Genomic DNA, 16,022 nt, shown 5'->3' with positions numbered 1-16,022 from the left:
GTGTTTAAATGTTTGTAGGATTGTATCAGAGCACAGCTGTACAGCCCACTACTGAGAATTCTGGCAGCTACTGTCACCTTAAGTAGTGATCCCCTTGCTGGCAGCAGCAGAAATCTTAACCAAAAAAATTAGTGTAAACTGGGCTCTAGAACACTATGGCTGGGCTAATATAGCTAGATTAATCTTTCTCTTATACTGAACAAGAGACCACAAAACAAAAAAACCTCTGCTAAAAATTATACTGTCAGTTTTTTTCACTAGGATTGTGTCATGTAACTTGTAGCTGGTTTCTCTTAGAAAAGAAAATGACTGGAAGAGCTAGAGCTAGAGCGAGAGGAAGAGCTCGTGGCCTGCAAATTGCTGTACCTCCTGTAGGAGCAGCTTTTGTGAGTGTTCATTTTTCAGATCCAGCACATCTACATTTTGAAAGATTAAAATTCAGAGTTGTCTGCTTCCCATGTAGTTGTATATGTATCAAGGGCTTCATTTCAAATCAAACCTTTTTGCCTCACATGACTGATAAACAAATGCACTGCCACAGTAAAGCTGGTATATTCCTCTAAAGCTTTGTGGGTGTAGGTGTCAATGACTTGCTAATGGCCATTGTGCCTTCATAGATAGGAATTACTTTCCATAAGAACACACAGGCTCCCTCAGATGCCTGAGATTGAGTGCTGTATTCAGCAATATATGGAACACAAAAGATGTTGCTTCCTGAGTTGCACTAAAATATATATGCGTTCTAAAATGTGTTAGGTGTAACAGGCTTCCTCTCTGCAAAGTCAGCTGCCTTTTTTTCTGTAGTTTTTGTGGTATTTTCTGTAGTATCTTGTGGGACGAGGAGTTGTATTTCATGTTCCTCAGATTGCAATAATTACAGGAGCTTTTTTTAAATATAGAGGATGTGGTGGAGAGCAGCTTTAAGCCAGCTTCAATTAACCAGTGATAGATTCAGCACTGCTACATGCAGAATAATCACACTGTTTTAAGGCGGGGAGGGTGCGTTTCAGTACTGCTGGCTTCCAAACTGAATGAGTAACTTTACTGAATAACTTTTTGGCAACTTATGTCACTCTGTATTAAATATTAGCCTAACCTATAGGCAGTTCATTTTCCCCCTATATTAAATAACTGTCATAGGAACTTGGCTATGCAGTACACCCTCCAGTGACTTCATTTGATAGTACAGGTTTTTTTGGTGATATCAGTGAGTGCTGTTCCTAAGTGTAGTGGACTTTGCAGGGTCAGCAGCCACCTAGCTATGTGCAACCTAGACCTTTGCAACCTCAACCCCAACATCCGCCATCAGAGGGAGAATTTATTGGCCGTGGACGACAAAGAGGAGCTCCTAACGTTCCACAAGGTAAGATGGGGGACGGGGAAGTGATGCTTATTGTCTATGGAACAAGTATTTAGAAGTCTTAATGATTTAACTAAGATAATTAAGTATATATTGAAGATGGCATTTCTGATTTTTTTCCCTTCGAAAACTAGTTAAATCTGAAATACTGACTTTTTTTCTGATGTGGTCTCATAATGGCACGTTATTCCTCAAACTGCCTGAACTTTGATGGAGCTAAATAAATAAAGCAAAGCTTACCATTGGGCAGGGTGGATAAAAATCAATAATTTAAAAAAAATATTTTTTTTTAAATTTAAATAGGTTTTTTTTGATAAAATGCTTTTTTGGGAAAACAACCTATCTAAAGATACATTATAGCTCAAAGATATTTCATCATGGAATAGGGATTATAAATTCTAATTCTATAATATGAGACAATATATTCATGTAATACTTAAGAAAAGTTTTGTAAATGAGTTCCAGTAGTTCATGGATTAGGGACTGAATCTTATGGGGTTCCAAAGTCTTCTTTATAGATTATTTAGGTTAATCTTTCTATCTATCCAATGGGACTCAGTGCTCAGTCTAGAACAGGGGTCGGCAACCTTTCAGAAGTGGTGTGCCGAGTCTTCATTTATTCACTTTAAGGTTTCGCGTGCCAGTAATACATTTTAATGTTTTTTAGAAGGTCTCTTTCTATAAGTCTATATATTATATAACTAAACTGTTGTCGTATGTAAAGTAAACAAGGTTTTCAAAATGTTTAAGAGTTTTCATTTAAAATTAAATTAAACTGCTGATCTTATGCCACCGGCAGGCTGAGCGGGGCCTGCGGCCGGGACCCTGGCTGGCAAGGGGCTGGCAGCCAGAACCCCAGACTAGCAGTGGGCTGAGCGGGGCTGGTGGCTGGGACCCCAGACTGGCAGTGGGCTGAGCGGCTCAGCCCACTGCCGCTCTGGGGTTCAGTCTGCCGGCCTCTGCCAGCCAGGGTTCCGGCTGCCGGCCCTGTTCAGCCCGCTGCCGGTCTGGGATCCTGGTCCTGCACACATAGACTGGGTACCTACCTTCTCCCTGGTTCTAGCCCATTTTCTTCCTCTCTCTCTCTGCACTGAGCTGAGGGTGGGAGTGCACTGAGCACAGGGTTGGGGGTGAAGGAGCAGGCTGGGGGTTGGGGTGTACAGTCTGGCCAGGAGCTAGAATAAGGGAGGGGGCTAAGGGTTGGGGTTTGGGTGTGGAGTGCTTACCTGGGCAGCTCCCATTTGGTGTGTGGGGTGCAGGAGCTCCCATTTGGTGCTCAGGGTGGGGGTGCGAATGTAAGGGGTGCAAGAGTCAGGACATGAGGTGTGAGGGGGCTGGGTATGTGTGGGGGTGCAGGAGTCAGGGCAGAGGGCTGGGGGTATGTGTGGGGGGGTACTGGAGTCAGGGCTGTGGTCGTGGGGGGGTGCAGGGCAGGGGGCTGGTGTGTGTGTGGGGGTGCAGAGCTCAGGGCAGGCGGCTGGGGGTGTGGGTTGGGGTCGTGGGGGTGCTCCCAGCTCCCTGCCCAGAGTGGCTCACGACAGGGGGCTGGAGGGGATATATCCTAATTCCACCCCCCTTTCCCCAAGGCCCTGTCGCCACCTCGTCTCCGCCTCCTCCCCGGAGCAGCGAGTGCGCTGCTGCTCTGCTTCTCCCCCTCCCACTCAAGGGCCATCAGCTTATTGGTGGCAGGGAGGGAGAGGAGGAGGGGCAGGAATGCAGCACGCTGGGGGAAGAGGCAGGGGAGGGGGGAAGCTTGCCTGCCCTGCAGCAGCAGCCGGCAGGGGGCGCAGAGAAGAGCGGACCAGGGCGGGCAGGATTTTTAACGGCATGCTGCTGCCTATTGGGGTCCCGGCCTGGGTTCAGCAATGGGCTGAGCAGGGCCCGTGGCTGGGACTTGGCAGGGAGCAGCGTGCAATTAAAAATTGGCTCGCATGCCATCTTTGGCACGCATGCCATAGGTTGCTGACCCCTCGTCTAGAACATACCATCAGAAATGCTTAGTTTTGCAATTCTCAAACTGGGGGTTTGTGTCTCCAGAGGTAACATGCTTGTTAACAGCAAAAATGTTTTAAAATAAATATATAGAAGTGAGAAATAATAGATCTCAACTCTATTGTCCCTCTGCAAATTTGTGGACACAGAGTCAATCCCTTATCTCTCTCTAAAAGAGAAAAGTTTCAAAAAGTTCAGTGAATAGAAGATTGTTGGGGGCGGACTAGATCTGGACAAGGAGAAGAAGTCTGGAGATACATGTGAGAAGTGAAGGACATGTAATATTTTAACAAAACAAGTGTATGTTTGCTGTTGAAGATAAAAATGCAAAATATGTAATGTTGTTTGTTTTTAGTTAAATAAAACAATTTAAATGTCTGTCTAGTGATGTTCTCCTAATACAGCATGGCAAGAAAAACCTCCAAATATTAATGGTTAACCTGTTGAATTGGAGATATTTCTGAAGTCATTGGGAGGTGAACTGTCTGTTTAAATTACCTTTGGTAAATGAAATAACCAACCAACCAATCATTCGTTTTCTGATATAGCTGTAAAACTAATCTGAAAAGTTTTCAAAATAAATCACTGTTTAAAATGTATAGTGTGTGTACTTTCTAAAAATGAAACTTACATCTATCTCTGAGTTGTGAAGAATATATATTAAGGTTGTAACAACCAACAAGAATGCACTTTTATGTAGAAAACCATGATTAAATAGTCTTCCTGACTAGTGATTTAAACCATGATTTTAAATCAAATCCATCCTGCCATTGGGTTCTGCTTATTCTACAGCCAGGCTCTAGTTGTCCTTGCTGTAATAGAATTAATAGTCCTGAGTGTATCCCTTCGCTTTTTTGGCAAATGGTGCAGATTGAAAGCTCTGTATAAGAAGCTGTTTTTCAGAGCACATGGTTTTCATTGGTTTTGCCGGTTGAGGATTGATGTTAAACAAGCAGACTGGAATTTCTTGAGATTAGGAAATGGAATATATTTACGTAACTTGTTTTACCTGTTCCATTTTTTCTATCCTGAATTATTAGTAAATACTAGGGCTGTCAAACAATTAAAAAAATTAATCATGATTAATCACAAGATTTTAAAAAAGTCACAATTAATCGCAGTTTTAATCTGTCTGGAGCAGCTTGGTCGGGGTGGCTCCATGAGTGGGGGGGGAGGAAGGAGCAAGACAGCAGGGGAAGGGGCACCCCTGCCCTAGAGGCATGCAGTGGCCCCCCATGAGCGTAACACCCTGGGTGGTGGCCCCCTTACCCATTCCTAAGGCTGGACCTGCCTAGCGGGGAGGGGATGGTTCGAGGGGGGGCCTGGCCTCCTCTCTCCCCCAGCAGGTTTTTAACCAGCTCTCCCAAATTGCCCACAGACTGTGGCATATGGTCATGATCAATTAGTGCAGTGGGGGAGGGGGAACTGATGGAGTCATTCAGGGGGTGGGGTCCTGAGGCAGTAGCTCCAAAACACCCTTTCCCTGCTTTGCATCCTTGTGGCTGCTGGTGATTACCCTTATGCCTCCCCATCTGTAAAACAAATCAACAGGGGATGGGGTGCGAGACCAGCTCAGATGAATTGGGAGGCATTTCAGTAATCTGCCCTTCTGGTCTGGATATTATGGAGTCTCATATCCCCGCTGCCTCCTGCTCGCTGCTGTACTTGGTGCTTCCCTCCCCACCCAGTTGCTGCCGAGTTCTGTCTCCAGAGGTGTGCAATTAAAACTTGTTAAAAATAAAGTGATAATTTGTTTTGAGTTAATCGCATGCGTTAACTGCCATTAATTGACTGTCTTAGTAAATACTTACATTAGGATAGTAGCCAAGGGCCCCAATGGGGTCCCATTGTGGTGGGTGCTGTACAAAGAAAAGACCATCTCTGCCCTGATGGTCTCTAAGAGTGTCCTGTGCTGTTCTCGGCTCCTGAGATGCATGTGTTTACAGTGCTGCAAGTTCATAATCACCTGGAAAGTGAGTATTGGCGCCATACACAGACCCCCTTGTGGATTTGAACAGTTCTTTCAAGAGATCTAAAAAGCTTAAGTAACTTGGATCTAGTGAAGTCTGTGTTGAGAGAGGCCGTAGACAATGTCTCTCTGTTCTTTGCAATCAAGTCTTTGGATTGTATCCAAATTGTTTCATTTTCCTCTTTTTCTCCATCAGTAATTCATGTTTTGGAGGTTTTAAGATATCTCCTGGTACTGGAGAAATTGATTCCCCTTCAGTGCAGAACTTCTCCCTCAAGCCTGTCTAGTACCTTAATTCTTCTGTAGGTCCACTGTTGGACTGAGATTCACTTATTCAGCATATTGGCCTAACAAATCTGTATGGCAAAACATTCAGTAACAGTGGGAAACTCAGGATGATCTCATCACGGTCACTTCCTGTGTTGGCCAATTCAGCTTACCATAGGTTATTTATAATTTTTGGTTCTTTTCTTATTATGTATTGGTCTCTCATTTCCATGCTAATTCTCCTCCCCGTGAGTCGTTAGTTCAAACCAGTTTCTTCTAGCTGCGTGGCTACTTTTATTTTCCTCATCAACATGATTGTTCTGCATCTTTGTTATAGCCGCGCAAACAGTAAACATGATTACTCTACAATTTCTTACACATGCACAGTTCTATTAAAGAACATGCTGTTAAACCTTGTCAGAATAGATTCTTAAAATTCACAGCTGACTTCTTATTCAGCCTAAATATGCCCATGCTCCCAACATCCTTCTTATTCTTATGAATCCTTGGGAGTCTGGCATTAGTGGGCAGTATGGTTAGAGGAAGTGTCAGATATGTAAGGAGACTTTTCAAATTCTCATCACCAACAGGCCACCTTATCTTCAATGGGAGCGTTTTCTTTACTTGGATACATTTGAAAGATGATTTGATGAATGCTTTTGAAGAAGGGTTATGAAAAAGAGCATGCCGGTGGAAGCAGAAACTGCCCCCTTTTCCTCATCTGATAGACAAGTGGAAATCACTTCAATATCTGTCCCTCATAACTTCTTGGAAGCAAGACTGCTTGGGGTGTATTTTTAAATATGTGGATAATGAGCTCTTTATGATCTAATCCCTCTGCCTATTTTACAGAATATTAGGGTTGGAAGAGACCTCAGGATGTCATCTAGTCCAATCCCCTGCTCAGAGCAGGACCAACACCAACTAAATCATCCCAGCCAAGGCTTTGTCAAGCTGGGCCTTAAAAACCTCTAAGGATGGAGATTCAACCACCTCCCTAGGTAACCCATTCCAGTGCTTCACCACCCTCCTAGTGAAATAGTTTTTCCTAATATCCAACCTAGACCTCCCCCACTGCGTTTTGAGACCATTGCTTCTTGTTCTGTCATCTGCCACCACTGAGAACAGCCTGTCTCCATCCTCTTTGGAACTCCCCTTCAAGTAGTTGGAGGCTGCTATCAAATTCCCACTTGCTCTTCTCGTCTGCAGACTAAATAATCCCAGTTCCCTCAGCCTCTCCTCGTAAGTCATGTGCCCCAGCCCCCTAATCATTTTTGTTGCCCTCCGCTGGACTCTCTCCAATTTGTCCACATCCCTTTTGTAGTGGGGGGACCAAAACTGGATACAGTACTCCAGGTGTGGCCTCACCAGTGCCGAATAGAGGGGAATGATCACTTCCCTTGATCTGCTGGCAGTGCTCCTACTAACGCAGCTCAATGTGCTGTCGACCCTCTTGGCAGTGAGGGCACGCTGCTGACTCTCATCCAGCTTCTTGTCCATTTTAATCCCCAGGTCCTTTTATGCAGAACTGCTGCTTAGCCAGTCAGTCCCCAGCCTGTAGCAGGATCTAGAGAAGTATGTGGCCCTTTCCATTAATGAAGGCCTGATTCAATCATCTTGTGATCTCAGGTGTTTTCCTGCATTTATTTTTCTCGTCCAACAATAGGTAGGCTTATCTGGATTCTTTAGGCCAGTGGTTCTCAAGTAGGGGTTCGGTACCTCTGGGGGTATACAGAGGTCTTCCAGGGGGTACATCAACTCACCTAGGTATTTGGCTAGTTTAGCAACAGGCTACATAAAAAGCACTAGCAATGTCAGTTCAAACTAAAATTTCATATGACTTTTACATACTGCTTTATACAATACACACTGATATGTAGTACACTATTTATATTCCAATTGATTTATTTTATAATTGTATGGTAAAAATGAGAAAGTAAGCAATTTTTCAGTAATAGTGTGCTGTGTCACTTTTGTATTTTTAGGTCTGATTTTGTAAGCAAGTAGTTTTTAAGTGAGGTGAGACTTGGGGTACGCAAGACAAATCAGACTCCTGAAATGGTATAGTAATCTGGAAAAGTTGAGAGCCACTGCTTTAGGATTAGGTTTAAGTATTCTTTAGAGGCCTGCAAGAAACTCTTTACTAATTAGGAAGGAAGTTATGCTTGTTAGCAGCATTACAGCTTAAATTTGTCCTGTATCTAACAGTACTGGTGAGATGACTTTTCTGACTAAGGCTGGTTGTTTATCACATACTGTGTGTTGGGAGGGGGAGGGGAAATGGAAAACTCGCATCTTAAATCCAAAGCAGTGTTATAGTAATTTAATTAAAATATCTTAAAACAGTTTCATAACTCATAGTTTCGACTTTAAAAACAGATTACTGTTCTACTTGGCTGGATATGCATAGATCCAAATTGGTATTTTTAAAAAATATGACAGCATGTTCCCTTTGCACTAGCTTATTCAGTAATAGGCTGGTTGGAATGAAAAAGACCATACTTGGAAAATCCAATCACATTTTTATCACAAAAATCATGATGTTGACAAACATTTGTCCCTATATTAATAAGGGACAGTTTGTCTCTCTCCTGGAATGTTTTATAAGTCATGCAAAGACGGAAGCAAAACAGATTGTAGCTGAGGGCCACAGCCTCCGAAGAGGCTCTGGGTTGCCTGTGTTGTCTCTGTAGCTGCAAGCATGTCAATCACAGCAAGGATTGGAATGAGGTGCCCCTCTTGGTTGAACTCTTGCTTCCTATTGGAGCCAAATTGTGGTGCCAAAACAGTCAGTTAAAACACCCCACCATTTGGCCCTCTTTAAGTTACCCTTTAAGATCGGCAAAAAATTTACTCCGAAGAGGACTGGCACTTGATACTGTACTCCATCTCAATCCTTGATTGACAGATCTGATAGAAACAGTTGGGAGGCTTACACAAGAAGGTAGTATGTGGCTATTATGTTTTTAAATGCACTAGTTACCATATGGCTTGCTTTCAGCGTTGCTTGGTTGTGGAAGGTAGAAATGATGCAACACACTTCTAGAACTACTACAGTTTCTTCTCTTTGACAGCTTGCACATGCAACTATAGTTGTAATAACTACACAAATTAGATTGAAATTCTTTTAAAGTGTCACTGAATTAAGAGTTAACACTCTTAACACTGAGAAGAATTCGAGCATTTAATCTCTATATATGCCCCCCAAATAGTTTGATGTTGCCACTTTGATATCCCTGCTCAAAGAGGTTCATGCTCTTTAGGTTCCAGATATAGGCTCATTCCCAGGAGATCTTAAGGCATACTAGTACTACACAAAGTGGGTTTGTTTTGCTGCATATAGAAAGAAAGTGACAACACATTGGCTCCATGTAGATACTGCATATGGACCTGGAAGGACAGCCAATCTAATCACAGAACCATGAGCCTTCAGGCAATTACACACAAGAGAGAACAGTTCTTAATAATAGTAGAATGGATCTGCCTCCGTTCACGGGGCCCCAGACACCTGTAATAGAATGACTAGTAAGTCTTAAATCTTGGGAAAATAATAGAGCAATTTCAATCCATGTTGCCATATTTCTCCAAAGGAGTTTTGAGTGTCTAGTATGAGTGCAGACAACATCATTTGAAAACTCAAGTTACAAGTAATTTTTTTTCCCTTAAAAATTTTGTTGAAATGCAATAGATTACAGGAAAAATATCTGAGAACCTAGGTCGAAATTTGGCATATTTCATAATTGAAATTAAGTTTTAACGAATAGTACTAAATCCCAAATTAGAATAAGGAATGTGGTGAAAATTAGTTTTAAAGTATATCCAGCTCTCGTCATTGCGAATTGAACTCAGTGTAACAACTGTCTCAGTCTAATCCTTAGCCTACAGCACTTTTAGAGTTGTAAAATACATTTCAAATACCTACAGATATTTTTATAATGATGTTGTTCTGAGAGTTGAAGCAACCTTGAGGCTTCTTCAGATTGATTGTGCTATGGCAACTGCTCTGGCTTCTTCTGTTCAAGGGTTCAGTTCTTAGCATCCTCAGCATTCTGTTGTTTGTATTTCACATTGTAGTGGTTTGGTTAATTTTATCATGATTTATATTAATTTATTAATTTCCCCTCTCCCCAAAATTCCAGGACATGATATTTCAGTTGGTTTTCAGGAACTGTCATTAGCAGATAGGGGTGGACGTCGCCGAGATTTCTATGACCTCGGGGTAAATACTCGGCAAGCCATAGAACACGTTAAAGAGTCAAAAACAGGCAAGTTAAAATTATATTGTGATTTCAAATGTAAAATATGCTCATAGAAATATAGTGTACTATTTTCCATTGGCTTTGTCTCAACAGTTGTTAAACTAGGATTATTTATATTTCAGTAGCACCTAGAAGGCCAAATCAGGGACCAGGACTTCATTGTATTAGGAATGCCGTAAAAGATGGGGGAGAAGTAGTAGAAAAAACTGGCGTTGCTCCAAAGGGTTTAAAAAAAGTTTAACAATTAAATTTTGGGGTGGGTGGTTCATTATTTAAAAGTTGTTGAAATGTAAATTGGAAAAACTTAATTTTATAACTAGCTATTTTTGTCATTTTAGGTACTTCAGGTACCACAATAAGATTAAGTACAAACCATTTTCGGTTGACGTCTCGTCCACAGTGGGCTTTATATCAATACCATATTGACTATAAACCTCAAATGGAAGCTCGGCGTCTTCGCTCAGCTTTACTCTTTCAGCATGAAGAACTAATTGGGAGGACACATGCATTTGATGGAACAATATTATTCTTACCAAAAAAACTAGAAAATAAGGTGTGTGTATGACATGGTGCTACATTCTATTTGAGTTTTATTCTTGTATAGTACTTTCATTCTGTTTGGGGTAAAAAGAAAAGGAGTACTTGTGGCACCTTAGAGACTAACCAATTTATTTGAGCATAAGCTTTTGTGAGCTACAGTTCACTTCATCTGTAGCTCACAAAAGCTTATGCTCAGATAAATTGGTTAGTCTCTAAGGTGCCACAAGTACTCCTTTTCTTTTTGTGGATACAGACTAACACGGCTGCTACTCTGAAACCTGTCTTTTTGGGGTGAAACTCAATGAAGTATGAGTAGGATTGCTATAAAATATGTAGCTTTTAATTAGGTTGAGTTTCCAAGAGTTAATTATTTGACTTGAAGTATGGGAACTTGATGGGCTAATGAAACTCAAATCATACTAGCCCACACCCAAATTCTTCAGGCCCAAATAATCCTATATTTCTGCACGGAGATAATGGAGTTGAATCAAAACTCCTCTTCTGACCTCTAGTGCCTTTAGAAGTTTGAAGGTACTGAACAAAAAGAGCATCTTGAAGTCTTAAGACTGACTGACTGTCTGTTCTGGTGTCTGTCCAGCCTACAAGCCTGGGCTTCTGGTAATAAGCAAAAAACTTATCTACACTCCGCACCAAGCCACCTTCTTCTAAGCCATCTGGGTACTGCCACCTCTTGGCTCAGTACAGCCATGATGATGCCAATATTTCAGTTTTGTCTAGTCTGGCAGAGAGAATAATCTCCGCTTTTACTGGCACTGAAGAACTGGTACTGACTATGCCTTTAATTACTTGTTTGTTACTGTCCCTGTCATTATTGATGATTTCTCTCAGTACTGTTGATGCCACAGGCAGGTAGGACAGCTAAGGACTTGATGACACCCTGACTCTCAGTTGCTTTTTTTTCTCAGCTTGGTGGGTGGTAGTCAGGAGTTCTGGTACAGACTTTGGTGCATGAGCCACCCAGTATGGGAGAAATCTTCTGAGGTTATTCCTCTAGCTACTCTATCTGGTACCACCCTGCTTTCACCAGAAGATTATTCATTTTCATCTTCTGAGTCAGCCAGGAGCAGGGAGGAATCTCCATTACCATACTTGGGCAAAAGACACTCATCTCCCATAATTCCTGGATGGGATTCCAGGGTGGAGTTCTAACACTCTGGGCATAGATCTCATTCCAGGGAGTCCACCCTGCTGACCTCCAGTGACGTAGGCCGACCAACCTACCTTGGTGTTATTGGGCACCCTGGGACATTTTACGGTCCCTCCAGAACAACCTCAGCAATGCCTCACAGCCTCCAGTTTCCAAGGTACAGCCTGAGGAGGAGCTAGAAGATGACCAGCACAAGATGCAGCTGCATTTATCATCATCCTCAGCGGCTGAGGTAGTTGGGCTGATTCTAGTCCATCCCTATCTGTGGACTACAAAGCATTCCAAGAATTGATGAGGAGAGCAGCTACAGCATTAGAGCTATCTCTGGAGGACATTCAGGAAAGCGGTATAGAGTCTTGGACTCCTTACACTCTGCTGTCCCTGGCCAAGTGAGGCACCCTATATATAAAGGGCTGTAAGATCCCATCAACATGCTATGGCAAACTCTTGCCTCTATAGCACCCACCCTGAATAAGGCTGACCATTGCTATCTGGTTCTGGCACAAGAATTCAAACAATTCTTTTCCGATGCTGGGGTCTCTGGTAATAATGGCATCCAGTAGTGGACAAAGCAGGGTGAGCAAAAATCTACTCCCAAGGATGAAGGGGAAAAAACTGGGCTTGCTTGGGAGAAATTTACATGACAGTGAGTTTGTATGTGAAGATTGTTGTAAAATACGATTTTATTAAGTGGGGTGCTCTCGCTATTCACTGAAACTCTGAGGAGCTAATTGAAGAACTCAAGTCTGTTGTGGCCAAGGGCTAGCTTGTCTCCAGAACATCTCTTCAGTCAGCTCTCGATGGACCAGAGAAAGCAGCTTGATCTGTGGTCACAGCCGTTGTAACGAGAAGATCATTGTGGTGAACACCTTTGGTATCCCTAAGGAAGTGGAGACAGTTACTGAGAACCTTCACCTTGAGGGAGACAACATTATTTGTAGTAAGACAGACAAGGCCTTGCACACTCTTAAGGACTCTTGTGCAACCCTAATGTATTTGGTAGTAAAGTTGATGCCTATACTGCTTCCTTTTGAATGGAAGTACATACACCCCCAATCAATCTCTTATGCACCAAGGCAGCCTGAACAGGCAAGGAAGGAAAAGGCATAAATTCCCAAGTCGGAGGTAGTTACCTGTTCCTGCCTCAACAGTCTCTCACCCGCAGCAGTCTCTTAAACAGTAGATTTGACTGCCTCCTCAGGAACAGAGTTTCAGTTGTTTAAAACCCATTTCTGCAATGTCTGAAATACCATCACCTGAAATCACTGGATTCTAGATGTGGAATTGGGATATACCACACAATTTCAGTCTCCGCCCTTCACCGTTTCTATTCAGGAACTTCACCAGATTGCATTGTTTCAAGAAGTGCAGGCTCTTCAGTCTTGGTGCTACCAAGGTGCCACCCTTCCACAACACCAGGGGACAAGTGTTTTATTCTTGTGACTTCAAAAATAAAAAGGGGTTAAGGCCCATCCTACATCTGACAGACCTGAACATCTTAATAAAAAAAAGTTTGGGATGGTGTCCCTGGTGTTCCTTCCCTCAACCTGAATGACAGGTACACTGCTGTCAATCTGCAGGACACTTATTTTCATGTGGCCATTCTACCCTGCCACAGAAAATTCCTTATATTTATAGTGTGTGTGTGTGTGTGTGTGTGGGGAAATATAATTACCTATATACACATTTACTGTTTGAGCTGCTATTAGCACCTCAGGTTTTCATTAAGTGTGTGGCAGTACTAGCAGCTTATCTAAGGAGTGTGAGCATCCAGGAATTCCCTTATCTGGGCGACTGGTTAATCTGTTTCAGAGTAACAGCCATGTTAATCTGTATTTGCAAAAAGAAAAGGAGTACTTGTGGCACCTTAGAGACTGTTAGTCTCTAAGGTGCCACAAGTACTCCTTTTCTTTTTGGTTAATCTGTGGCTGCTTCTGCCAGCAATTCACAGGGAATACTTGTCAGATCCGGTGTCTTTTCAATCACTTGGATCAGAAAATAAAAAGGGACAAATCCATATTGATACTTGGGCAGAGAATTGAATTCATCAGTGCTTTTCACAACTTGATAACTGCAACCACTTATTTTCCTCAGGAGAGATTTTATTCCCTCTTCTCCCTGTATGCTAGTCTCCAGTCTCATTTGTCAACAGTCAGAACGTGGGTTGCTTGATTACATGTGACATCCTGTACATATGTGACGCTGAATGCCAGTCTATACCTGCAGTGTTTGCAAAGCAGGTTGAAGTCTGTATGTTATATCCTTAATTCAAGGAATGAGGATATGCACCTCCAACAGTACTGGCTTGAATGCACACACATCAAAAGTGAAATATGTATGTGCACAATACATCTCAAGTACCACAGTTACTGTACAGAAGTGTTTCTTCTCCTCACTAAAAGGAGGCTGTAGGTTAAATCCTGCTCTAAGTCTGGAGCAAGATGGATGGGGAAGTGTAGAATCAGGTGGAAGGAAGCAAAACAGGAAGGGTGTTCTGACCCATCAAGGTGTACTCATGGCAGACTGATTACTTCTAGCTTTACTGTGAGGATTTAGGGTTAGTCTGACCATAATATTACTAGGCCGAGACTTACAAAGCAGTCCTAGGGGGTTTAAGCATAAAAATTAATGGCATATAAGGCTACATTTTCTAGACTGCTTTGAAAAATTTAGTCATAGCTTATGTTTGCATAACTCAACTTGAGTATATACTCCCTTTCTTAGCTTACTGAAGTGTTCAGTCAGACCCGAAATGGAGAGAATGTCAAGATTACTATCACCTTGACCAATGAGCTACCACCTACTTCACCTACATGCTTGCAGTTTTACAACATTATTTTTAGAAGGTTAGCTTTTTATTTTACAATTCTTATCTTTCTTACAGGAAGCTAATTGAAAAGTTTGGGTTTAATCTTTGGGAATGGGGGGGGCTTTAACTGCTAGTCTCATGGCAAATATTACATTTTTTTTTTCCTTCTCTATGGTGGCCAAAAGAAAATACTTGTCAGCTATCCAATATGGATACTAATCATAAACAGCTACAGTTTGGCAAGTGATTAGATATATCTGTTGGCGTACCACTTTGAAATAGGTTGCTTCTATATTCAAGAATAACAAGTAGCCTTTGATGTTAACAGAGTCCTGGGTGGGAGCTCTGCAAACAATTTCTGTTCTGCTGGGGGCATTAGCTTATTCTTAAAGGCCTGGATGGCAGTATAGGGCCTCTGAAACTGGTATGTTTCTGTTTGTGATCTGGTCTTTCTGCTCATTTTGGTGCCTTCATCTGAAAGGGGGGGAACCTGCTGAGACTGTTGTCAGGAGGCATGTGACTCAGTCCACGATAGGGGGACGTGTTCTTAATTAGTTTTACTACAAGAACTGAAAGATTAAGTAATACTGAAACAAACTGTAAGCATTTATTTAAAGGTCACATTGAAACAAAACTCTACATCAGCATCTTTGTTCTAGCTTAATATAGCAAAAGCAAAGCATGTAGCTCTAAATGTAGGCCTACAGTATTTTGGATGTTTTGATAAACTAAATAGTGCTATTATTTGCCAATTACTTATTCTTTCCCAACTTCTTTTTAGGCTTTTGAAAATAATGAACTTGCAGCAAATTGGACGTAATTATTACAATCCAAATGACCCAATCAGCATCCCCAATCACAGGTTGGAAAATGAGTTTACAGGTCTTGCAAGGGAGAAATGATCTTTTGCTATTACTTCAATGATTTATCATGTATTAAAACACTTTTTTTTTGACTTGTATAGTTTTGTGTTCAGACCTCTCATATACCTAACTTTCAGTTTCTTCTAACTATGGGGGTAACTATAAAATCTGAATTGATCTAGATCCATCCTTGTGAGTTCTACTTAAGCAGCTGAGTAAAACACGAAATCTCTCATCTATTTCTAAGGCTTATTTTCAGCTGAAATCGAGCCCCTATGAGTATTTTCTTACCATCTGCTACATAGGCAGCAAAAAATGTAACATTCTAATATAAGCAAATAGTGTCTTGTAGACTTGTGTACAAAGTAGTGATATTTAAGACCTCTATTTTCAGGTTACTTTCATTAGGTGATTTTGTAGTCTTACGGCTAGATCTTGAGGTTGTCCTTTCAGTGCAGCTTATATTGCTGCATTGCCAAACTAACAATCTTGCATCTTAAATAGATCAGATAGCTACATAAAACATTCTCTAGAGATGAACAAGATACAGAAAGGCTAAGGAATCTGAAGTTTTTGTGACTTTATGACTTTTCCAGATTGTGGGAGAGATGTAAAGAAATAATAATTAAAGGATAGAGGTATTTTACAGGACTGCTGATGTTAAAGCGTGCCTTTATTAAATTCCTTAGTTGATATTATTAAATTCCTTAGTTGATAATGTTAAAGTGAATTCTAAATCTCTCCACCATTTACTTTTCCACTTCAGAATGAATTAGCTTTGGTGAGTTTCTTGTA

The 16,022-nt window shown here is 41.7% G+C and overlaps 1 protein-coding gene across 2 annotated transcripts in view; it reads left to right on the top strand.

The window, feature by feature from the left end:
- The first annotated feature begins 305 nt into the window (after positions 1–305).
- PIWIL1 (piwi like RNA-mediated gene silencing 1) overlaps positions 306–16,022 on the top strand; it is a 46,730-nt gene continuing 31,013 nt past the window's right edge. Inside the window, exons 1-8 of one of the 2 annotated variants that reach the window (XM_073312371.1) lie at positions 306–377; positions 766–800; positions 1,275–1,363; positions 7,688–7,693; positions 9,728–9,853; positions 10,186–10,400; positions 14,280–14,401; positions 15,146–15,226. In XM_073312371.1, coding sequence (XP_073168472.1) covers positions 306–377; positions 766–800; positions 1,275–1,363; positions 7,688–7,693; positions 9,728–9,853; positions 10,186–10,400; positions 14,280–14,401; positions 15,146–15,226 — 746 coding nt within the window. Of the gene's footprint in view, positions 387–765; positions 801–1,242; positions 1,364–7,687; positions 7,694–9,727; positions 9,854–10,185; positions 10,401–14,279; positions 14,402–15,145; positions 15,227–16,022 lie in introns of both variants that reach the window. The other variant, XM_073312372.1, reaches the window with a different exon arrangement.

This window comes from Lepidochelys kempii, chromosome 15, assembly GCF_965140265.1.
Source record: "Lepidochelys kempii isolate rLepKem1 chromosome 15, rLepKem1.hap2, whole genome shotgun sequence".
Taxonomy (NCBI): domain Eukaryota; kingdom Metazoa; phylum Chordata; order Testudines; family Cheloniidae; genus Lepidochelys; species Lepidochelys kempii.
The sequence above is the reverse complement of the archived record's forward strand: the minus strand, read 5'-3'. Positions and strand labels throughout refer to the sequence as shown.